General features: G+C 44.3%; 2 protein-coding genes across 5 annotated transcripts; one reads left to right on the forward strand and one right to left on the reverse strand.

The window, feature by feature from the left end:
- Positions 1-12,023, reverse strand: LOC109905978 (folliculin). Of its 3 annotated transcripts, none has more exons than XM_020503623.2 (13): positions 11,732-12,023; positions 11,490-11,515; positions 9,548-9,751; positions 9,201-9,347; positions 4,271-4,492; positions 3,918-4,084; positions 3,676-3,767; positions 2,403-2,566; positions 2,075-2,188; positions 1,854-1,977; positions 1,515-1,643; positions 1,144-1,246; positions 217-839 (listed from the first exon to the last, which is right to left on the reverse strand). In XM_020503623.2, exons 3-13 carry the CDS (start codon positions 9,749-9,751, stop codon positions 632-634), a joined length of 1,674 nt encoding a protein of 557 aa, XP_020359212.2. In that variant the 5' UTR covers positions 11,490-11,515; positions 11,732-12,023; the 3' UTR covers positions 217-631. The 3 variants fall into 3 exon arrangements, with proteins under 3 accessions (XP_020359207.2, XP_020359212.2, XP_031694027.1); XM_031838167.1 differs by adding an exon at positions 10,662-10,770 and having other exon boundaries at positions 11,490-11,796; XM_020503618.2 differs by having other exon boundaries at positions 1-839; positions 11,490-11,796.
- Positions 12,000-24,324, forward strand: LOC109906000 (leukocyte receptor cluster member 9). 2 transcript variants are annotated; one of them, XM_031838147.1, is made up of 7 exons: positions 12,000-12,113; positions 12,235-12,281; positions 12,450-12,602; positions 19,357-19,438; positions 20,637-20,767; positions 20,874-21,203; positions 22,752-24,324. In XM_031838147.1, the coding sequence occupies exons 3-7, from the start codon at positions 12,461-12,463 to the stop codon at positions 23,765-23,767; spliced, it is 1,701 nt and encodes a 566-aa protein (XP_031694007.1). In that variant the 5' UTR covers positions 12,000-12,113; positions 12,235-12,281; positions 12,450-12,460; the 3' UTR covers positions 23,768-24,324. The 2 variants fall into 2 exon arrangements, with proteins under 2 accessions (XP_031694007.1, XP_031694016.1); XM_031838156.1 differs by lacking the exon at positions 12,235-12,281 and having other exon boundaries at positions 12,013-12,113.
- Positions 24,325-24,848: the final 524 nt, after the last annotated feature.

Below are 24,848 nucleotides of genomic sequence, written 5' to 3' on the forward strand. Positions count from 1 at the left end.
AATGCTCAAGCAGTTATTTTATTTGAATATCTCTGCACAATGTGTTAACAAACTATTGAAACTTGTATAATAAGTTAGACATAAAATTGTGGATAGTGTTCTTATAATAATTCCCTTTGATGAATAAAAAAACACCAGATACATTATGTAAAACATAATAAGTAATAATTATAATAATAAGTAATAATAATATGAATTTAAAACTGACCCATGAAGTGGCTTTTTGTTCTTTATTGTGAAGGATGGATTTTAATCAAGTCAGCACCTGGACACAAACATATCCCTCAGTCAGTCTATCTGTCATTACTCACTCATCACTCATTCACACTCGTTTTCTTTCCCTTTCTCTCTGTCTGTCCAAATACAGTAGTAGATACACGCAGAGGGTGCTGGGAGGAGCTATAGCAAGGGCTCATTGTAATGGCTGGAAAGGTATAAATGGAACAGTGTCAAACACATCAAACATATGGAAATCACGTTTGACTCCGTTCCATTTATTCCATTCCAGCCATTACAATGAGCCCACCCTCCTATACCTCCTCCCACCAGCCTCCTATACTGAGATACAGTATATTTCACTCCAGCTGTATGTTCTCTCCCACTACCTCCCATCTTCTCCTCCACTGCTCTCTCACTGGCTAAGGGGCCTCTCCCCTCCTCTGACAGCGGTCATCAGATGGCTCTTGTAGGTTTTGCTGAGTCCCGTCATCCAGAACTTGAGCAGCCTGACGTTGTCCTCCTCCCCAGGCCCCGTAGCACCGAGCAGGGTCAACACCTTCTGGGTGTCCTCCCTCCCGCGCCCATCTACCTTGGAGAACTTAAACAGCACCTTCACTTTACTAAGGAATTGAAAGGGTAGGGGGGGGGGGGTTAAGGGGAGGAGAGGTATGGATAGAAGTGGGAGGGAGAGGAGTTATTGGAATTTCCCAATGATTCTGGACTACATTAAGCATTCCACATCATCCTGTACTGCACAGCCAATGTAACCAGGCTGGGGCTTTGGGGGGTTTCATAGGGGGACTCTTTAATGCCCCACTATCAACAGTTGCATACCTACATACCTCTGTTTAGAAAAAGCCAAAAAAATGAAACTTCAAAGTTGAGGGAAATTCCCTGCTCATCAGAGGGGTTGTTGTTACTCACTTCATCCACTCCTCCTTCAGACACAGCAGACAGTGAGAGACCACGTCCACTGACAGGTTCTCATTGGACAACGCCACCTCGATCTTATTCAACAACGTGGGACCTGAGAGGGGTGGGGGGAAGAGAGAGAAGGATAGAGAGCAAGGGAGGGGGAGTGATAGGGGTGAAGAGACAGGGAGAGAGCAGGAGATGCAGGTCAATAGATTGAAACTGGAAAGTTAATGGAGGGAATTTTCACATGACTAATTGCATCTCTTTGACCTTTGCCATGATTGTTAGCAACTAGAGGTGCCTTGAAGAAGACATATATAATGTATACCTTCATGTTGATGATGTATATAGTATATTGTCCAGATGGGGTCTATCCTCACCTTTATCTGTAGGCTGTGAGTTGGTACTGCTGATGTTGAACTGATAGAGTGAGAGGATGTCTTCACCACAAGCAGCAGAGTACAGAGAGCCCCTCTCCAGACTGACCACATCCACCAACACTGAGAACTCTGGGAAGGGACACAGCAAGATGGACATATTTTATGGGTATTTTAGGATTCGAAACCTTTTATTTGTTATTTGTTCTGTTCGCACTTATAACTAATATCATTATCATACAGTATTTTATTATTAGCATATTACTATCATATGTAATAGCGATTATAAGCAGACCTCCAAATAAAGCAGTAACCACAGTGATGTATTCTGGGTTTGTGTACCTGAGGAGCTGACGTGTGTGGGGATGGGCACGTCAGGGCTGAGGCCCAGGAAGTTACATCGGTATGCTTCCTCATACTGGGCGCTGTATGTCACAGAGCGGACACAGCCCACCGGGAGCAAGGCCTGATGGGATATATACCAAACCATGTGATTAGCAAAGAATGTTAGGAGGAATATTCTTTAAAGGGGGATACAATGAGTAAACTTTTGATTGGATGACCTTCAACATGGTGAATGCTGAATGGATGAGCCCTGGGTCAGCCCCTCTCAATATGACCTGATTTCCCATGAGCACGTGCCATGCTAGCTGGCGGAAATCAGTGGTCCCGAGCACCTGTGTACCAATCAGATAACAGATATCATCACAAGGAAACAGACAAGAAATGCATTCACAAAATAAGAGGATATTGGTTTCCCTCTATAACCAATTGGTTCACAAAGTTGTTTATTTTGAAACCAAGTGGTTAACAGAATGAAGTATGACGTATGATGTGTTAGAAATGAAAGTGTTCATTATGTGGTAGGGAGAAAGGCACACCAATGTTTACCTGTCTTAAATGTCTCAAGGACCTGAACTTTGGACCAGGATACCCCTCTGCTTTCCCCTCGTCAAACAAGAAGTCTCTGTACAGCTCGCTCTCCGATTGGTGGCACTGGGGTCTAGACCCGCCCCCTTCTGCTCCTTCCCAGCAACTCATTTCCTCCTCTTGCTCTGAGAAGACAACAGGACATTGTTAAAAAGACATACAAAACACCCAATATCGGGACTAATTCCAAGATATATACAGTTATTTTATTTAAATTGATTTAGCCAGGATAGTGAACAAAGTAACAATTGCAACTATTTTCCTGATTGGAAGTATTCAAGTGTCATAGTGACTTGCAATATCAGAGCTGAACACGGGGGAGCAATGGAAACATTTTTGGCCCAAGAATGGTAATCAGAATGGAATTTGTGTGATATGGTTGAGTGAGTCACATCGTAGCTCTCTGTCCTCGTGGTCTAACCGTGTTAAACACACGTTTACTGTAGACACGGACTCCTGTTCCACTCTGGACAAACACATGACTTCTCATGATAATGCTGTCAGGAACGCTTTACCCTGATATCAGATCACACCCTTTTTATTCACTTCTTTTAACTTGAGCCATATGGGGTAATACGTCTCTCTGACTAGTGTTAAACTGGTCTCACGATGTCTCCCACCTCTAATCATGTCTGTCTCTCTATGAGCACCAGTGCGTACCTGTCTGTCTCTCTATGAGCACCAGTGCGTACCTGTCTGTCTCTCTATGAGCACCAGTGCGTACCTGTCTGTCTCTCTAAGAGCACCAGTGCGTACCTGTCTGTCTCTCTATGAGCACCAGTGCGTACCTGTCTGTCTCTCTATGAGCACCAGTGCGTACCTGTCTGTCTCTCTATGAGCACCAGTGCATACCTGTCTGTCTCTCTATGAGCACCAGTGCATACCTGTCTGTCTCTCTATGAGCACCAGTGCGTACCTGTCTGTCTCTCTATGAGCACCAGTGCGTACCTGTCTGTCTCTCTATGAGCACCAGTGCGTACCTGTCTGTCTCTCTATGAGCACCAGTGCGTACCTTTCTGTCTCTCTATGAGCACCAGTGCGTACCTGTCTGTCTCTCTATGAGCACCAGTGCGTACCTGTCTGTCTCTCTATGAGCACCAGTGCATACCTGTCTGTCTCTCTATGAGCACCAGTGCGTACCTGTCTGTCTCTCTATGAGCACCAGTGCGTACCTGTCTGTCTCTCTATGAGCACCAGTGCGTACCGGTCTGTCTCTATGAGCACCAGTGCGTACCTGTCTGTCTCTCTATAAGAACCAGTGTGTCCTCTGTGGGAGCTCCCTCCAACAGCTTCTCTGTCAGACGACTACCACAGGCCTTCAGTAACCTGCAGTAGAGGAGAAAACACAAGAGAGTGTATCAAACAACTGGGATAGACAGATAGAACCCTGCCCGACCACCCCTGATGTTGACTGTATGTCTGCTATTGTTTAGATTAGTAACCTTAGTGATCGTTAGCGACAGTTAGCCGTCTCACCAGCTGAAGGAGGAGTGTAGGCTGGCCCAGAGGTTGGTGTGCTGGGTGAGGGAGGGCAGGGAGCGGGCTGCGTTACCACTCCTCTGGTGGGGGAAGACAGCAGGAGAGAACACGCTGTTCATCCTCACCGCCCTCTGAGGACACACACACTGCTCACTGTCAAACACCTGTAGAGGATAGGGGGAGGGGGGGAGAAGTCAAACATTCTGTCTGGTAGTAAGAGTTAGTGTTCATGTTTATTTGTCTTATGTTTAATGTTCACGTTATGAATAGTAAGTGTGTTTTAATGTGTGTGTATATATCTATGTCCCATTCATTTAACATGGTGTGTTAGTTTGTGGGTGTGTCCTTACCTTCAGTGCTGTGCTCTGTAGACTCTGTATCGTGAGTCTGAGGTGGCGCAGCAGGAAGGGCCAGGAGTTGATGAGGTAGATCCTGTCCATGGCTACCATGACGATACTGTACCACCGCTGAAAGCCCCGGGCCAGGCTGTCCTTGATGAAGAACGTGTGAGAGAACACAAAACCATGCTGCTCATCCCCAAAGAAGATAGGACCCTCACGACCTGGACACACCTAGAGAGGCATGGAGGGAGAGAAGCAGATGAGAGAGGGAGGGTACTGAGGGGAGAACAGACATTAGGAACAGAGCAAATGGAATGGCATCAAACACCTGGAAATCATGTTTGATGTATTTGATACCATTCCACAGATTCCGCTCCCGTCATTACCACAAGCCCGTTCTCCCCAATTAAGGTGCCACCAACCTCCTGTGATATCTATCTATCTATCTATCTATCAGGGGTCTCCAACAGGTAGATCACACAGTAGCTCGCAGCCCACCAATGAGTAGCACCCCAAACAATTCTGAAAGTACATGCAATTTTCACGAGTTCCACCGCAAACAAATCTCACAAGTAGACTCAGACACGGCAAGCTCCCAGCTACCATCTAATCAACGCAACACTGACATTATCCCACCGCTGGTTAGTCACTAGGGCCTAAAGTCACATTACCCTAAAGGTGCAGGTGAACATTTTTGTCTCATCTAAATTAAACAATTTACTAGTAATACATTTATTGTTTTACAAACATTAAAAAGCATGTAATCTGTTTGAGTGTTTTTTAATTTTTTTCTAATAATTGATTACAAAAATCACAGGGAAGGGGTAACATTAAAGTATCAGAACATGAAGGACAAACAATACAGCATCAAGACACTATCAAACATGTATCAGTCTTTCCGCAACAGAGCCATCCTTATGTGTGAGGGTGCGTGTGCATGATAGTGATATAAAACATATGTCATAGTTTCCTTTTTCATGATCACAATCTTGTGAAACCCGATCCTTCCAAGATCCCCCCACAGTTCCCCAATAGCTGTCCCTCAACCATTCGAGACCCCTCTCACAATCGCCCCCCCCATTCCCCACCCCCAAGAACGCCCCAATGCACCAACAACCAAGGTAATGAACTAAAGAGAAAACAGCAAACAACGTTGCAAAATAAAAAAAATAAAAAAGTAAAAAGTAAAACAAAGGACATGAAGGACAACTGGAATCAGAACAGCAATGCCTACTGTATATGTTGTGTGCATATCTGGCACTATTACATGCATGTGTGTGTTCTTGTATATGTTTATTTGAATGAGAGTGTGTATATATGCATGGGTACAAACACCTGCACTGCATCAGCCTCAGGCAAACCGGCATTAGTTGTAAAAACACTGCCACTTAGTGTCATTCAAATGTACTTTCATTATGTTTTATTTAGACTTTTTTCCCCCTTTATCTTTTGACAATTTTTCTCTCTTTCACACAGCAACTCCACTGCCACTTGTCTCCAATTCCACATACCAACCCTCAGCCCATACCATCTATCTCTGCTGGCCACCCACTTCGTGTTTCTATGCATCACATATCTTTCAACTGTGCTATGATGTTTAACGTACAATTTCAATCTATCCATGCCTTCTTTTTTTTCGTAACCTGAAGTCCCTGTAGAATTAGGTACAGCCACAGTGTTATGGAGCTGTCTCGGAATAGCTGTCCATTTATAAAGAGTTTGTCCACAATGATAAAGACATGCCTACCATCCATCCTTTGTTGTCTTTGTACCAGATACTGTATCTTACGATGTTCGTTTATCTCCTTTGGAAATTGCTCATTGAGACCGAATTTGGTCCCTTTATCTCCCTTCCTCTGCTTTTGATCAGCTCCTTTTGTTGTTAGTATTCAAATTTTGCGATGATCGGTCGGGGACCCATGGTCTTGTCATTCCAAGCTTCAAGTCTGTGTACTCGGTGGAAAGCCACCTTGTTTACAGTCTCTATAGGAAGTTTCAATGCGGATTACATGAATTCTCTGATCGCGCACTCTGGATTATGGGATGCGTCCTCAGGAATCACAGAAGAAAAATTATTTTCACGCATGCTACGACTTTGTATGTCTAGTAGTGTCTCCATCACCCTGTTTTTCCTGAGTAGACAATCAATGTTGGAATCGTGTATTTTTGGCTGTGAGTGTCTTGTTTTCTCTTTGGAGCATGAGAATTTCACTCTGGCTGAACTCCAAACCCCTCCTCAGCCCTGCTACCTCCTCACACAACTTTTCCAGTATTGCAGGGATTCCAGCCAGAGCACTAGCCTCTACCTCAATGGTAAGTAAATCGTCCGTGTCTGTAGATGAATCTGTTTTTCTTATCGGGTTAAAGTTATTTGAGAGGTGGTCGGATCTTTCCACAAAGGGGTATGTTGTTCCTCCATAGCGTAAAGCTGTTGGTACTCGTCGATTTCCCTCAGGATCTGCTTGGTATCCAGATTGGCTCTATACTGCAAACAGTTGTTTTACGAAAAGATAATAATGAGTCTTTCCCACGACGACGACAGGTGTCTGTAATACAGCCAGTTAGCACTCGCGGAATCCCCGCAACAACAAAAAAAGGAACACAAACTTGCAGTCCCAGCCGTAAAGGCTAACCACATTGTGGAATCCTTTGTAACAAAACTTTAGGTCAGATTAAAATCCATTTAATGAAAATGTTTTAATGTAAACAACAAACCGAGTGTAGACAGTACAGTGTCCTGTCGCACGCTCTCTTTTTGAGTGTAATTTTAGCGGGGGGACATATTTTGTCTGGTAAAAATTCTGAGTGGCTGGTAGATTTAAAAAAAATCTACCTGCCACAGTGGCTGGTGGCCCAAAAAGTCAATGTTATGCCCTGTTGGCTTAAAAAGTAAATGTTATGCCCTGTTGTCTTAAAAAGAGCCTGGGCGCGAACCCAGGGACTCTGATGGCACAGCTGGCGCTGCAGTACAGCGCCCTTAACCACTGCGCCACCCGGGAGGCAATTCTGTGTTTTAGGTCAGTTAGGATCACCACTTTATTTTAAGAATGTGAAATGTATAGTAGAGAGAATGATTTATTTCAGATTTGATTTCTTTCATCACATTCCCAGTGGGTCAGAAGTTTACATACACTCAATTAATATTTGGTAGCATTGCCTTTAAATAGATTAACTTGGGTAAAACGTTTCGGGTAGCCTTCCAAGCATCCCACAATAAGTTTGGTGAATTTTGTCCCATTCCTCCTGACAGAGCTGGTGTAACTGAGTCAGGTTTGTAGGCCTCCTTGTTCGCACACGCTTTTTTCAGTTCTGCCCGCAAATATTCTATGGGATTGAGGTCAGGGCTTTGTGATGGCCACTCCAATACCTTGACTTTGCTGTCCTTAAGCCATTTTGCTACAACTTTGGAAGTATGCTTGGGGTCATTGTCCATTTGGAAGACCCATATGTGACCAAGCTTTCAACTTCCTGACTGAAGTCTTGAGATGTTGCTTCAATATTTCCACATCATTGATGCCATCAATTATGTGAATTGCACCAGTCCCTCCTGCAGCAAAGCACCCCCACAACATGATGCTGCCACCCCTGTGCTTCACAGTTAGGATGGTGTTCTTTGGCTTGCAAGCCTCCCCCTTTTTCCTCCAAAAATAACAATGGATATTATGGCCAAACAGTTTTGGAGCAGTGGCTTATTCTTTGCTGAGCGGCCTTTCAGATTATGTCAATATAGGACTCGTTTTACTGTGGACATTGATACTTTTGTACCTGTTTCCTCCAGCATCTTCACAAGGTCCTTTGCTGTTGTTCTGGGATTGATTTGCACTTTTTGCCCCAAAGTATGTTAATCTCTAGGGACAGAACGCATCTCCTTCCTGAGAGGTATGACTACTGCATGGTCCCATGGTGTTTATACTTGCGCACTATTGTTTGTATAGATGAACCGTCAGGTGTTTGGAAATTGCTCCCAAGGATGAACCAGACTTGTGGAGGTCTACACATTTTTTTCTGAGGTCTTAGCTGATTTCTTTTGATTTTCCCATGATGTCAAGCAAGAGGCACTGAGTTTGAAGGTAGGCCTTGAAATACATCCACAGGTACACCTCCAATTGACTCAAATGATGTCAATTAGCCTATCAGAAGCTTCTAAAGCCATGACATCATTTTCTGAAATTTTCCAAGCTGTTTAAAAAGGCACAGTCAACTTAGTGTATGTAACCTTCTGACCCACTGGAATTGTGATATAGTGCATTATAAGTGAAATAATCTGTCTGTAAACAATTGTTGGAAAAATTACTTGTGTCATGCACAAAGTAGATGTCCTAACTGACATCGTTTTTAAACAAGAAATTTGTGGAGTCGTTGAAAAACGAGTTTTAATGACTCCAACATAAGTGTATGTAAACTTCCGACTTCAACTGTATATAAAATATTTTATAGGGCCCCCCTTAGAGTTGTTTAACCATTATTTTTCCAGAAAACATAGTGTACAATAGAAAGTATTGCACTAAGGACCCGGGGAAGAGTTGCAGGGGAGAGAAGAAGAATGTGCCTATTTGAAAGCTTGAAAAAAACGTTTACATTTTTTTAAAAAGTAGCTCTCACCCTAGAAAAGGTTGGAGACCCCTGATATATATTGTCACATACACCGGATTGCTGCAGTTAAATGTCTTGTTTTATAGGGTCAACCATAGTACAGCACCCCTGGAGAAAATTAGGGTTAAATGCCTTGCTCAAGGGCACATTGACAGATTTTTTTACCTTGTCGGCTTAGGTATTGGAACCAGCAACCTTTTCGTTACAGTCCTAATGCTCTAACCGCTAGGTTACCTGCCGCCCTTAACTAAAGGCTTGTGTATTGACAAACAGTGATGAGTCTTAATGCAAGACAAATGGCAACACGCACGCACATACACACGCACATGAACACACAGGTGGTTACCTCACAGCTAAGGCTCCGTACGCAGGCCTGGCGGACCACACTGAAGAGCTGGGGTTGTCTGGGGTGTTGGTGGCTGAGGAACCGGATGCCTGTCTCACTGTCCACGCTGACGAAGCCAGGGTGAGACGCTGGAAGAGACCGGCAGCCCTGACAAAGAGATGGAGAGAGACAAGGGAGTGAATGAGAGAGCGAGTGAGTGAGTAAGAGAGAGTGAGAGAGAGTGAGTGAGAGAGAGGGGAAGAGGGAGAGAAAACGAGATGGCCAGAAAGAATAGTTATTAGACAAAACAAATGAGTCAATTTCCGTTCTATTCTGTCCGTTCAGCCCTTCACTCATCTCACACTCACCTCGCACATGTCTCCTCTCTGTGTAGCTGAGCTGTTTGCCCTCATGGTGAGTCCCTCTCCCTCTCTGTCCGACTCTCTGTCCCCGGGTATGGGGGCGCCAGCCTGGGAGGGTGTGGGGGACGGGGGGTGCAGAGCCTCGGTGCAGAACAGGGTCCGGGGGCCATGGAGCTCACAGAAATGACAGAGAGCTACCAGAGCATTCATCTGAAGGGGGGAGAGAACAGGGCCGGGAACACCCGTTAGGCAGGATCAGGTGGTCAGCCTTCAGTTGCAGATTGACAAGGGCGGCATTTTCCAAGCTAAACTGACCAAGAAGTACCAACAACACGCTAACCTTCGGATTTCAGTGTATTAGTGTGGTTTGAAAAAAACACCCCGTGTCCCTTGCCGCTGTTACCGAATTTCCTGGAATGGCACAAGGTTGGTATTTAAAAAATATATATTTTTGCAGTTGCTCCCGAGTGGCGCAGCAGTCTATGGCACTGCATATCAGTGCTCGAGGCGTCACTACAGACCTTGGTTCGATTCCAGGCTGTAACACAACTGGCCGTGATTGGGAGTCCCATAGGGCGGTGCACAATTGGCCCAGCGTCATCCAGGTTTGGCCGTCATTGTAAATAAGAATTTGTTCTTAATCGACTTGCCTAGTTAAATAATAAAATAAGTCTAGAGCAACTTGCAGTAGTGAGTGCATATATTTTCATATTAGTTCATACTGGCCCCCCGTGGGAATCAAAATCACAACCCTGGTGTTGCAAGTACCATGCTCTATCACCTGAGCCAAACGGGATCATACGAAGTTGTGACAATCTGGATACCGCCCAAGCCTACTTACTGTCTAGGAGTTTCACCCATTGAGCTAAATTGTCATGATAATCAGTGGCTTCATGTTTGTGTCCATAAATTTTTGACGAGATGATCATAGCGAAAAATAAAATACTTCTGCATTTCCCGCTGTGTAAACACATTGATTCTCATTTCAAATAGGCTCAGGACAACTTCTGATAAAGTTGGGTAGTTGATATTCAGCATTTAAGGAAACAAAATTATAAGTCACAGGAATCAGAATTAATAAAGCCAATGCAATTGCCTGTTTTACAAAAGGTAGGCCTACCACATGGATGGGCATTCTTAAAATGGAATGGGGGGCTAAACTGTAGGCCACAGTAAGCACGGGCCAATGTCTTTTGAATGTCTTCTTTGGGTGCTGTTCAGACCGGCATCTTTAAAAAAAAAAAATTAGGACCAGCCTTGATTTCAACATCCATGGACCAAAACAAATCTGAACCAAACAGACATCTATATTTGGTCCGGTCCAGGTTTGATTTCAACCTCCACAGACATATGGTCCAGACCAGCCTATATTTGGCCCGAACATAAACGTCTACAATTGGTTTAGATTAGATCCGGTCCGGACCCAAACATTTTACCAGACCAAATCTGCACCAATCTCAGACATATGTTTCACAAGTTTGGTCAGTAAAAAAAAGTACAGTACAGTACAATACAGCAGAGCACAGTATATGAAAGTATAGTTCAGTACAGTACAATAGCACAGTACAGTATGTACTCCACCGAATACGTCTTTTCACTTTTCATTCCTAACCTAAAATAAACCTAACTTCAACGATTGGAAAATTAATATGTTAGATGGCTTTTTAAGGTAGTTTTGTTTACTGGGACCATTCTAGTTTGGCGGGGGTATAGGAGGTCGACAATTTGCTTTGCCTGGCCTATAGCTGCAGAACGGCCAGCACCTGGCCCGGGAGAGAACGGCCAACACCTGACCCGGGAAGAGATGACTGGTGATCAGAGGCGTGTTATTGTCAATGCTTTGTCTTTGGATTCAGTGTAAACATTGATGATGCATCTCAAATTGAATTGCTGGGGAAAGTTTCCTACAACCTTTCTAAATGGAAACCTATAAGTCAAGCACACTTACCTTGATTTAAGCAGCGTGAACAATCACTGCAACAAATTACAGGTATTCAGATTGCATCAAAACATCACAAAAGACATTACTGACAAGCTAACCCATAGCACAGCACGAATCAATGTCTCGAAAATAGATCATGATCATTTTTCTTAAAAGCATGGGAAATAAGTCGCCAATGCACACCCAGGTTCTAATTTCTAATTAATCCACAAAAGTAGTATTGTTGCCGTTTTAGCCTTTGTTTATACTTTTTCACTGCTCTGGTACGCTCGCTCTCTAGGTTAGTGGTAGTCGTCATGTGATGAGGGGAGTCACGCGCTTTGGATCTAGGAGGACCGCACAGATGACTCACAGTTTTGGTATACTCTCTTCGGGAGGAAATTATAACAAACTATTGTCAATTTATAAATGGCCTAGTATAGAAAATATTATAGTATCAATTATTTGGAGGATTTGAATGATTATTTAAACGAAGAGAAGAAAGCCTGTTCTCATCACAGCGGGACATAGACCTACATTTCCCACAAGCCCCCTCAGTACAAACATACCAAAGGTCAAAGTGCACATTTACGGTAGTTTCATACAGAATCTGTTGTATATCTGTTTATAAGTCAGAGGGTGTATATTCAGGTAATTAACCATAATGTATCATAATGCCTATTTTATATAGTACTACATTATCGTTTTATTAATGTTTAACATTTTGGTGGCATTGTATAACTTGTTATCTTGACTCTTGGGTGTGTTGTAGCTACACCCTCGTTAGGGAAGGCTACCTCTCCGTTTTCCTTAGCTCAGGTATCTACTATAGCTACACTAGCACAACTTCTAAATATATAGCTACTATATTTACAAAATCAATTATTGCTTAATTGATTGATTTATTAACTGGTGGTCCTTGTATTGCCATGTTAACAGTGAGAAACAAAGTTAACACTTTTTTATAATAATCGTTTACACCCACAGGTTGATTGACTATGGCGTCAGAGGAGACAGGTGTGCCTTTGGACTCGGGTGAGAACCTGGAGGACAGGAGAGCACAGGAGCATAGAGCTACAGAGGGGCCAAAGACCGAGGTCCCAGCCAGTCCCAGCCAAGATGGACCTCAGGTGACAGCAGGTAATGTTTTGTCATTCAGTTGGATTCTGTGTGAACTGCAGGTACGTGTAGACATATGAGATGTAGGCCTAACTAGGGCATATACGCTTCTTTAGAGGCAGAGCAGAAATTACGGTGAAAGAGAATGTTCATATTTTGATAATTACACAACACTGAAGTTTATCAAGGTATGATCAAATTATGAAGGACTGTTTTTAATGTTGAGGTATAGAGGAAGTTGGGTGTTCACCAGTGGAGGCTGGTGGGAGGAACTATATGAGGACGGGCTCATTGTAATGGCTTCAATGGAATACATGGAACGGAGTCAAACATGGTTTTCATATGTACGATGTGCTTGATATCGTTCCAGCCTTTTCAATGTTACCATCCTCCTATAGCTCCTCCCACCAGCCTCCACTGTTGTTCACCCCATCCTCATCTTCTCTAAAGGAAGTCTGGGTTTGCCTGAGTAACGATATGTTCCACAGAAAGTCCACACTGTTTGTATCTTAAGCTACACTCGCAATAACATCTGCATGTGACCAATAACATTTGATTTGATTTGTGTTGTTAGGTTCTAATTCTCAGAGTAAATAACTCAACGGACACTATGAAAGCTTAACCAAGTGTATTTCTTCCCAGAGGATCAATACAGCTGCATTAGACAAAACATGTTTCCACCACCACAAGTATATATTCTCCAATTTAGGCACTCCTCCTTCTCTCTAATTGTTACATCTTTTATGGTTCGACAGGAAGACGAAGTGATAAGGGAGAAACAATGGTTTATTACCCTAAGGGGATCTGACCTGACCTCAGCCCCCTTGATGCCTAATCCAAAGATCTCCACCCGTATCTGCTATAGCAATCCTGTGACTTCCTCCTGTCCACCCAACACATTCCAAAGCCATCTGGCTCCTACAGATAACTAGTCTCCATCACTCCTCAGATACTCTACTTCTGAGTATAACAATGTTCCAAGTTTAACGCAGAATCTAACAGTGTATTCATCAGACAGTATTATCTCTCTATTTTCTTTCTCTCTGCATTGTTGGGAAGGGCCCATAAGTAAACATTTCACTGTTAGTCTACACCTGTTGTTTACCAAGCACGGGACTAATATCATTTGATTTGATATTTGGGAGAAAGCAGTGTTTTTCCCACTTGTTACTCCCCCACTCTCTCTGAAAGCTCCTGGTAGAATTTGTTCTGAAGCACAGATCGAGTATCAGCTCACTGTCTCTAACTTCTAAGGAAAACACAGAACTAACCTAGGTCAGTGTCTAGGGCTGAGTTCTTCCTACTCCTACTTTTGGGAAAGGGAGAAACCAACCAAACTGTCTGTGTACCCCCTCTAGTGTCATTAGGTTGCAAGCCAAGTCAGTCCAGTCCAAATGTTGTCAGAGCCAAGAACAGATGGAATTACACGTGCAATGTTTTATGCACTATCATACTTCTTATGGGAAACCCCTCTTGTAAGGACAAAATATGTTCCTTTACACACAGGTAATACTGCAGATGTGTGTCATATACGGTGTAACATTCATGTTGTGAAATCAGTGACAGCAAATATGTTGGGAGATTTATGAATGGAAAGGCAATAATGCACTTGTCAAACTCGTTCCACGGAGGAACGAGTGCACGTTTTCACTCCTCCCTTGTTGATGAATTAACAACCCTGTTGTCTAGGTATTAATTGAAAGGAAAAACCAAGAACCAGCAGGCACTAGGTCCTCCATGGAATGAGTTTGACACCCCTGACATAATGAGTCCTGGTTGTCCTAATCAGAAGTTGCACAACAACAGGCTCATTAAATCCTCAACTATGACATCATTCAAGGTGTGGTGGTATGTGATTTCGATTAGATATCACCAGCATCAGTTTTCAGAAATATAATTGTATTAAGAGTTTATTGGTAGTTACAGTGCCTTGCGAAAGTATTCGGCCCCCTTGAACTTTGCGACCTTTTGCCACATTTCAGGCTTCAAACATAAAGATATAAAACTGTATTTTTTGTGAAGAATCAACAACAAGTGGGACACCATCATGAAGTGGAACGACATTTATTGGATATTTTTTTAACAAATCAAAAACTGTCAAATTGGGCGTGCAAAATTATTCAGCCCCCTTAAGTTAATACTTTGTAGCGCCACCTTTTGCTGCGATTACAGCTGTAAGTCGCTTGGGGTATGTCTCTATCAGTTTTGCACATCGAGAGACTGAAATTGTTTCCCATTCCTCCTTGCAAAACAGCTCGAGCTCAGTGAGGTTGGATGGAGAGCATTTGTGAACAGCAGTTTTCAGTTCTTTCCACAGATTCTCGATTGGATTCAGGTCTGGACTTTGACTTGGCCATTCTAACACCTGGATATGTTTATTTTGAACCATTCCATTGTAGATTTTGCTTTATGTTTTGGATCATTGTCTTGTTGGAAGACAAATCTCCGTCCCAGTCTCAGGTCTTTTGCAGACTCCATCAGGTTTTCTTCCAGAATGGTCCTGTATTTGGCTCCATCCATCTTCCCATCAATTTGAACCATCTTCCCTGTCCCTGCTGAAGAAAAGCAGGCCCAAACCATGATGCTGCCACCACCATGTTTGACAGTGGGGATGGTGTGTTCAGCGTGATGAGCTGTGTTGCTTTTACGCCAAACATAACGTTTTGCATTGTTGCCAAAAAGTTCAATTTTAAGTTCATCTGACCAGAGCACCTTCTTCCACATGTTTGGTGTGTCTCCCAGGTGGCTTGTGGCAAACTTTAAACGACACTTTTTATGGATATCTTTAAGAAATGGCTTTCTTCTTGCCACTCTTCCATAAAGGCCAGATTAGTGCAATATACGACTGATTGTTGTCCTATGGACAGAGTCTCCCACCTCAGCTGTAGATCTCTGCAGTTCATCCAGAGTGATCATGGGCCTCTTGGCTGCATCTCTGATCAGTCTTCTCCTTGTATGAGCTGAAAGTTTAGAGGGACGGCCAGGTCTTGGTAGATTTGCAGTGGTCTGATACTCCTTCCATTTCAATATTATCGCTTGCACAGTGCTCCTTGGGATGTTTAAAGCTTGGGAAATCTTTTTGTATCCAAATCCGGCTTTAAACTTCTTCACAACAGTATCTCGGACCTGCCTGGTGTGTTCCTTGTTCTTCATGATGCTCTCTGCGCTTTTAACGGACCTCTGAGACTATCACAGTGCAGGTGCATTTATACGGAGACTTGATTACACACAGGTGGATTGTATTTATCATCATTAGTCATTTAGGTCAACATTGGATCATTCAGAGATCCTCACTGAACTTCTGGAGAGAGTTTGCTGCACTGAAAGTAAAGGGGCTGAATAATTTTGCACGCCCAATTTTTCAGTTTTTGATTTGTTAAAAAAGTTTGAAATATCCAATAAATGTCGTTCCACTTCATGATTGTGTCCCACTTGTTGTTGATTCTTCACAAAAAAATACAGTTTTATATCTTTATGTTTGAAGCCTGAAATGTGGCAAAAGGTCGCAAAGTTCAAGGGGGCCGAATACTTTCGCAAGGCACTGTACATAGTTTTATTTGACCTATGATTTGAAGGGATTCCCCTCACATAGAGAAGAGCAGGAAGCCACTGTTGGCGGTTATCTGAATCATCATACAGCCCCCTGCCTGAGGGGAGACTCATGTAGACCACACCCACCTGCAGCTCTAGAGTCACTGCATTTACCACAAATCTACCATTTCCACCAGGACTGTGTGCATAATTAAACATGATTCTCTTGTCATTCTTGTACATGTCATTCTTGTACATGTAAACACCAATGTCTCCTGGGCTAGGGGCATCACTGGCAGTGAATCTGATTTAGTCAACTTTTATCACTTACAGTGGGGAGAACAAGTATTTGATACACTGGAGATGTTGCAGGTTTTCCTACTTACAAAGCATGTAGAGGTCTGTAATTTTTATCATAGGTACACTTCAACTGTGAGAGACGGAATCTAGAACAAAAATCCAGAAAATCACATTGTATGATGTTTTAAGTAATTCATTTGCATTTTATTGCATGACATAAGTATTTGATCACCTACCAACCAGTAAGAATTCCGGCTCTCACAAACCTGTTTAGTTTTTCTTTAACCTCTTGAAGCTAGGGGGCACTATTTTTATGTTTGGAAAAATAACGTTCCCAAAGTAAACGGCCTATTTCTCAGGACCAGATGCTAGAATATACATATAATTGACACTCTAAAGTTTCCAAAACTGTCCAAATTTTGTCTGTGAGTTAAACAGAACTGATATTGCAGGCTAAAACCCGAGGAAAATCCAATCAGGAAGTGCCCCTGTTTTTGAAACCTCTCTGTTCTTAAGCATCCCTATTTCCCATTTTAAAGGGATATCAACCATATTTATTTTTCTATGGCTTCCCTAAGGTGTCAACAGCCTTCAGACATAGTTTCAGGCTTTTATTTTGAAGAATGAGCATGAACGACCACATTGCGTAAGTGGATAGGTGGGGGCTCTCAGAGTGAGTTGTGCGCAAAAGAGAAAGGCGGCCATTGTTACTCCCGGTCCTAGTGAAAAGCCATCTGTCCTGGATCCGGGATGGGTGGTTCAGAGAGGTTAAGAAGCCCTCCTGTTCTCCACTCATTACCTGTATTAACTGCACCTGTCCACACACTCAATCAAACAGACTCCAACCTCTCCACAATGGCCAAGACTAGTGAGCGGTGTAAGGACATCAGGGATAAAATTGTAGACCTGCACAAGGCTGGGATGGGCTACAGGACAATAGGCAAGCAGCTTGGTGAGAAGGCAACAACTGTTGGCGCAATTATTAGAAAATGGAAGAAGTTCAAGATGACGGTCAATCACCCTCGGTCTGGGGCTCCATGCAAGATCTCACCTCCTGGGGCATCAATGATCATGAGGAAGGTGAGGGATCAGCCCAGAAATACACGGCAGGACCTGGTCAATGACCTGAAGAGAGCTGGGACCACAGTCTCAAAGAAAACCATTAGTAACACACTACGCTGTCATGGATTAAAATCCTGCAGTGCACGCAAGGTCCCCCTGCTCAAGCCAGTACATGTCCAGGCCCGTCTGAAGTTTGCCAGTGAACATCTGGATGATCCAGAGGAGGAATGGGCGAAGGTCATGTGGTCTGATGAGACAAAAATATTGCTTTTTGGTCTAAACTCCACTCGCCGTGTTTGGAGGAAGAAGAAGGATGAGTACAACCCCAAGAACACCATCCCAACCGGGAAGCATGGAGGTAGAAACATCATTCTTTGGGGATGCTTTTCTGCAAAGGGGACAGGACGACTGCACCGTATTGAGGGGAGGATGGATGGGGCCATGTATCGCGAGATCTTGGCCAACAACCTCCCCTCAGTAAAAGCATTGAAGATGGGTCGTGGCTGGGTCTTCCAGCATGACAACGACCCGAAACACACAGCTAGGGCAACTAAGGAGTTGCTCCATAAGAAGCATCTCAAGGTCTCGGAGTGGCCTAGCCAGTCTCCAGACCTAAACCCAATAGAAAATCTTTGGAGGGAGCTGAAAGTCCGTATTGCCCAGCGACAGCCCCGAAACCTGAAGGATCTGGAGAAGGTCTGTATGGAGGAGTGGGCCAAAATCCCTGCTGCAAACCTGGTCAAGAACTATAGGAAACGTATGATCTCTGTAATTGCAAACAAAGGTTTCTGTACCAAATATTAAGTTCTGCTTTTCTGATGTATCAAATACTTAAGTCATGCAATAAAATGCAAATTATTATTTCAAAATCATACAATGTGATTTTCTGGATTTTTGTTTTAGATTCAGTCTCTCACAGTTGAAGTGTACCTATGATAAAAATTACAGACCTCCACATGCTTTGTAAGTAGGAAACACTGCCGATTTTGCAGGTTATCAAATACTTGTTCTCCCCACTGTATGTTATTTCACATTATATGATATAGTATACACAGTAATCCTACACCTGTGAAGAAAATGTCAATGTCGCGCAGTGACTACATTTTGTGTGTTTTCTAACCTGCATTCTCCTTCTTCAGCTCCTCCACCTCTCTCACTGGCACTCAGTCTGGCCTCCTTTTTTTTAACCTGCATTGGCTCCACCTTGTTCTTGTAGAACTGCAGTTCAGTCTTAGTGATACTCAGCTCCACTCTCTGGTCCACCACCATGTTCCTCAGCTCCACTCTCTGTTCCACCACCATGTTCCTCAGCTCCACTCTCTGTTCCACCACCATGTTCCTCAGCTCCACTCTCTGTTCCACCACCATGTTCCTCAGCTCCACTCTCTGTTCTACCACCATGTTCCTCAGCTCCACTTTCTGTTCCACCACCATCTCTCTCAGCTCCACCACCATCTCTCTCAGCTCCTTCAGTTCAGTAAAGACTTGGTCAGGTTGGCTGGTCTGGCAAGTTGTGTGTCTGGGGCTCATTTCGGGGTCATCATGACCTTGTTGAGTGATGTCATTCTCCCTGACTGCTCCAATCTCTCCATGAGCTCATTAACTAATCGAGTCTACTGGGCTCAGTCCCCTACTTTACAGTATGTACACACTGGTCTTGGTGGACCAATACATGGGAATTTAAAATGTGTTCTCAATGTAAAACTAGGTCAATCCAAGGACACTGATAACACAGAGAATACTGGGAAGGACAAACTACCATACATATATTATATAAGGCCATATAAGGCCATACAGATATTATATGTTGTTTTGTACTGACTTGGGTGAGACGGGCTGCTAAATAACTGCCCCCTCGTCTCTCCTTTCTCTGATGTTCCAGGCCAGGAGGAGGGAGCAGTTGTCTGTCAGTTCTTCCTGTTGGGAAAGTGTCGTTTTGGAAACGGGTGTCGTCGATCTCACAGGTCTGTAGCTAACACGATCACCACCGACCTGTACATTTTTTTGTTATATACCAGAAACTATGAAAGGGCAATGGCTAAGTAACATTGCATTTCGACTTTTGATGGTGCCATGTTGAAGACTTATATTTCCCTCACTAACGTTAAACATCAGCTATCTGAGCAGCTAACCGATCGCTGCAGCTGTACATAGTCCATCTGTAAATAGCCCACCCAATCTGCCTACCTCATCCCCATATTGTTTTTATTTACTTTTCTGCTCTTTTGCACACCAGTATCTCCACTTGCACATCATCTGCTCATTTATCACTCCAGTGTTAATCTGCTAAATTGTAATTACTTCACTACTATGGCCTATTTATTGCCTACCTCCTCACGCCATTTGCACACACTGTATATAGACCTTCTTTTTTTCTATTGTGTTATTGACTGTACACTTGTTTATTCCATGTGTAACTCTGTGTTGTTGTTTACTTTGCTTTATCTTGGCCAGGTCACAGTTGTAAATGAGAACTTGTTCTCAACTAGCTTACCTGGTTAAATAAAGGTGAAATAAAAATAAAATAAAACTGATGTCTAAACATGCCTTTAACATTCATGCAATTTAGTAACAATAATGAATTAAATTGTCTGATGCATAATGTTTGTGCAGCCCTCGAACAACTGAAAATGCCCAGGGGTTAGGGGCTAATATTTACTCAATGTTCAGTATATTTCTGACTTCTAACCACTTGAACAACTAAATAAGACTGAAAGACAGAAATCTTCAAAGCATATAGCTGCCAGCCCTAAAAAGATGGCCCCCAGAATCTGAGTTCTCCCTCTCATCACTAATCCTTCTGCCTGGCGACAGTGGAATCTTCAGAGGAAGATATTGTTTTTCCTCCTGTGAGAAGCAGCATCTGTGGTATTGGCTCTGTCTGCCCTCACAGCAAACAGAGCCTCTGAACCAAGTGGTAATCAAGTCATGTAGCACAGTAGAAATATAATAGATAGGTAGTTAATTCCATAGGATAAGGAAGTAAAGAGGTAGAATAGCAGAGTTAAATGAATGTATCTGTTTAGACATCTAGATAAACTTCTTAAAATACATCCATCTGAAGGTCACTGTCCTATCAGTATGAGGAAGACCTAACAGGTTAGCTCTTACATTGACCAGAGTGATGAATACAATCCCTCTTTCTCCTTCCCTCTTTCTCAGCACTCCAACATTAGATAACCCAGAGGCTGTTATAGACCAGGAAAACAGGAAGGAGGGAGAAAAAGAGGGAAAACTCAAGAAGAAAGCAAAGGGGAATAAAACAAACCAGCCAAAAGACACAGAGGGAAAAGGTACAATTTCCCTCCATTAAATCTAACTGAACATATGAGAACCCACTAAAATACCTGTTTACTGCAAACTAAGTATAACTAACTAACAAAGAGTTTCTCCCCTCAGGATCAACCAAGAAGTCCCGCATGCGTACAGCCGATGACGTCATCTCTCGGATCCTGTGGGACCCATCGGTGGAGCCGGCGGACTTTGTGGTGGGGTACGTGGACCGCTTCCTTGGGGTGCTGGAGCGGCCCTTCTCTGAGTTCAACTGGGACACCGACCCCTGCGATTGTGACTACTCTTCTGAGCTAGCCCTGCCCAGACACAGGATTCAGTACTTCACCCATAGAGGGTGTAGAGTCTGGGACCGCAACAACAGGACTGACAGGGTGTTTGGATCCACTGGACAGTGTCTGGCAGCCCCCTTTGGGCAGGAGGAGGAGCAAGAGCAGGGTAAGAGAGGGCGAGGAGGGAGGGAGGGTGGAAGGTAGGGAGAGAGGGCGAGGGAAAAGAAGGCGAGAGGGCGAGGGAGGGAGGAAGGTAGGGAGAGAGGGCGAGGGAGGGAGGAAGGTAGGGAGAGAGGGCGAGGGAGGGAGGAAGGTAGGGAGAGAGGGCGAGGGAGGGAGGAAGGTAGGGAGAGAGGGCGAGGGCGGGAGGAAGGTAGGGAGAGAGGGCGAGGGAGGGAGGAAGGTAGGGAGAGAGGGCGAGGGAGGGAGGAAGGTAGGGAGAGAGGGCGAGGGAGGGAGGAAGGTAGGGAGAGAGGGCGAGGGAGGGAGGAAGGTAGGGAGAGAGGGCGAGGGAGGGAGGAAGGTAGGGAGAGAGGGCGAGGGAGGGAGGAAGGTAGGGAGAGAGGGCGAGGGCGGGAGGAAGGTAGGGAGAGAGGGCGAGGGAGGGAGGAAGGTAGGGAGCGAAAGGGCGAGGGAGGGAGGAAGGTAGGGAGTGAAAGGGCGAGGGAGGTTTATTTATTTATTTATTTATTTTACCTTTATTTAACCAGGTAGGCAAGTTGAGAACAAGTTCTCATTTACAATTGCGACCTGGCCAAGATAAAGCAAAGCAGTTCGACAGATAAAACGACACAGAGTTACACATGAAGTAAAAACAAACATACAGTCAATAATGCAGTATAAACAAGTCTATATACAATGTGAGCAAATGAGGTGAGAAGGGAGGTAAAGGCAAAAAAGGCCATGATGGCAAAGTAAATACAATATAGCAAGTAAAATACTGGAATGGTAGTTTTGCAATGGAAGAATGTGCAAAGTAGAAATAAAAAATAATGGAGCAAAATAAATAAATAAATTAAAATTAAATACAGTTGGGAAAGAGGTAGTTGTTTGGGCTAAATTATAGGTGGGCTATGTACAGGTGCAGTAATCTGTGAGCTGCTCTGACAGTTGGTGCTTAAAGCTAGTGAGGGAGATAAGTGTTTCCAGTTTCAGAGATTTTTGTAGTTCGTTCCAGTCATTGGCAGCAGAGAACTGGAAGGAGAGGCGGCCAAAGAAAGAATTGGTTTTGGGGGTGACTAGAGAGATATACCTGCTGGAGCGTGTGCTACAGGTGGGAGATGCTATGGTGACCAGCGAGCTGAGATAAGGGGGGACTTTACCTAGCAGGGTCTTGTAGATGACTAGGAAGGTAGGGAGAGAGAGGGAGGTAGGGAGAGCGGGTGAGGGAAGGAAGGAGAGAATGCGAGGGAGGAGGGAGGGAGGGAGGGCTAGGAAGGTAGGGAGAGAGAGGGAGGGAGGGCGAGGAAGGTAGGGAGGGAGGGCGAGGAAGGTAGGGAGGGAGGGTTAGGAAGGTAGGGAGAGAGGGCGAGGAAGGTAGGGAGAGAGAGAGGGAGGGAGGAAGGTAGGTATGTAGGAAGGGAGGGAGGGAGAGAGGTAGGAATTTCCACAGCTCCAGAACCTGGATTAACATATTGTTCTACTTCACTTTGTTAGTCTATAACATGTTTTTGTCATAATGTTTGGTTAACCTTCAAAATCTGTTTGTTGACAGTGACACAAGAACAACAAGACCAAAAAAACGACCACCGTGAATCAAGAGAAGGACAAGATGGCATCATCACTACAGAGGGTGAAGAGTCCCTGATAAAACAGGATGTTGAAAACGAACACTTGGAGGAAAGAAATCAGAGCAAGACAAGTATTCAGGTGCCTGAGTCGACCAGACCAGGCACAGGAAGTACTCCACTGAACCAACAGGAAGCAAGAAGAGAATCAGAACCCTTGGAAGAGGAAGTTGGGAAGGATTCCGTTTTAGTCGTCATAGCAGACCAGATGTCTCTATCCCAGAGTGAAAGCGAGAGCAGGGGGGAGGAAGGTGAGACGGGGGAAGAATGGAAAGATTACTGGGATGGAGAGAAAGGCCCAGACCTAGCCCAGTGTCCATCTGTGCCTGTGGAGCAGAGAACAGAGAGGGGTGGAGGCCGGCCTTCCAAACGTAAGCCCACCCACTTCATCACCTTCCGGGCCAACACTCCCTCCATCCTCTCCTCCTTCCAGCACCTTCAGGAGGAGCTCACCTCCCTCCTCCCCTCATCCGCCCCTCATTGGTTGCCCCCCTCCTCCCTCCACGTCACCCTGTGTCTCCTGGTCCTCCCCGGCCCAGCCGAGGTCACTGCCGCTGGGGAGATGCTCCAACGCTTCGCCTACCTGGACCGCAACCCCCCTGTGGCCGTCTCCTTCCCCCTGAAACTGAAGCACTTTGGTGGGAAGGTTCTCTACCTGAGCCCCCAGCCTCAGCCCCACCTCCAGCAGCTAAATGCTGGCCTACAGGAGGCCTTCAGAGAGCAGGGCTGGCTGCACAGGGACTCCTTTAACCCACGCTACCATCTCACCCTGGCCAAGGTGAAGGACCAGGAGGGGGCGAGGGTGTTTGAGGGGGTGGGGGAGCTGAAGGTGGGTAAGGGGGTGAATTTTGGGCGACTGCCTATAAATAGGCTACACCTGTGTAGCATGGGGATGACTGGGGATGGGTTTTATGAGACACTGTGTTTGGTCAATCTCCGGTGAAATGTAGGTGTGTGTTTGTTTAGGTATGGAGGTGCTATTTTACAAAGCACAGAATCCACATTTCTACACCTCAGTCTCCATAGTTTTACATTTAAAGGTGCAATATGCATAAATCGCTCCGCCATTTCCTGGTTGCTGAAATTCAAATAGTTTACCTAATTTCAGTTTGTGAACAAACAAGCAATCATTCCTGGTTTTGTGTAGAGCATAATTGTACCATCTAAACCGCTGTAAAATATATTTTCAATAACCAAAATATTGTATTTTCAGCTTTTTGAAGTTGGTGTACAAAACCGGAAGTAAAAGACACAACAATGATTTGTTGTCTTTTACTTCCATCAGTGTAACTACATCTCAACCAATCTTTTCGTACTTTGCGTCTACATAGATGGTTTTATAATTGTAATGAGATGAATTTAATATGAATATTTTAATATAATCCAACAGAAACCCACTGATCGCTGCTACGTTGATCATGTAAAATGTCTGCTTTTACAAAGAATTATGACCTTTGGATTTGAATTGCCAAGGACATTAAATATTGAACTTGTAATTTTTGTGAATGTCTGAGTGGTGATATTTCTGTGTAACAGCAGAGGGATAGACAAAGGAGAGAGAGGGATGGACAAAGGAGAGAGAGGGATGGGGTAGAGGGAGGGATGGGGTAGAGGGAGGGATGGAGAGGAGCGGGAGGGATGAAAAAGGAGAGAGAGGGATGGAGAGAGGGGGATGGAGAGTGAAGAGGGATGTATGATAAAGGATGAAGGGAGGATAAGATGAGGAGATAGAGGAGAGTGGAGGGCTGCTACAGTATAGTGCTGGGTCTAAATGAGAGCCATGGAGGCACGGTTAACTCTGAGTAACTCTTGCATATGTAATACAATTTTCTCCCTCTCCCCATTTCCTCCTAGATACACGCACACTAGTGTGCTCTCTCTCTCTCTCTCTCTCTCTCTCTCTCTCACTCTCTCTCACTCCCGTACGCTCCCTTGCTCGCATTATCTCTCTGACTCCCTTCCCCCACTCCCTTTCAGTGACACAGAAAAACGAACGCCACCCCTCCCTCTCGCTCTCTCGTTCT

This window comes from Oncorhynchus kisutch, linkage group LG2, assembly GCF_002021735.2.
Source record: "Oncorhynchus kisutch isolate 150728-3 linkage group LG2, Okis_V2, whole genome shotgun sequence".
In the NCBI taxonomy this organism is placed as follows: domain Eukaryota; kingdom Metazoa; phylum Chordata; class Actinopteri; order Salmoniformes; family Salmonidae; genus Oncorhynchus; species Oncorhynchus kisutch.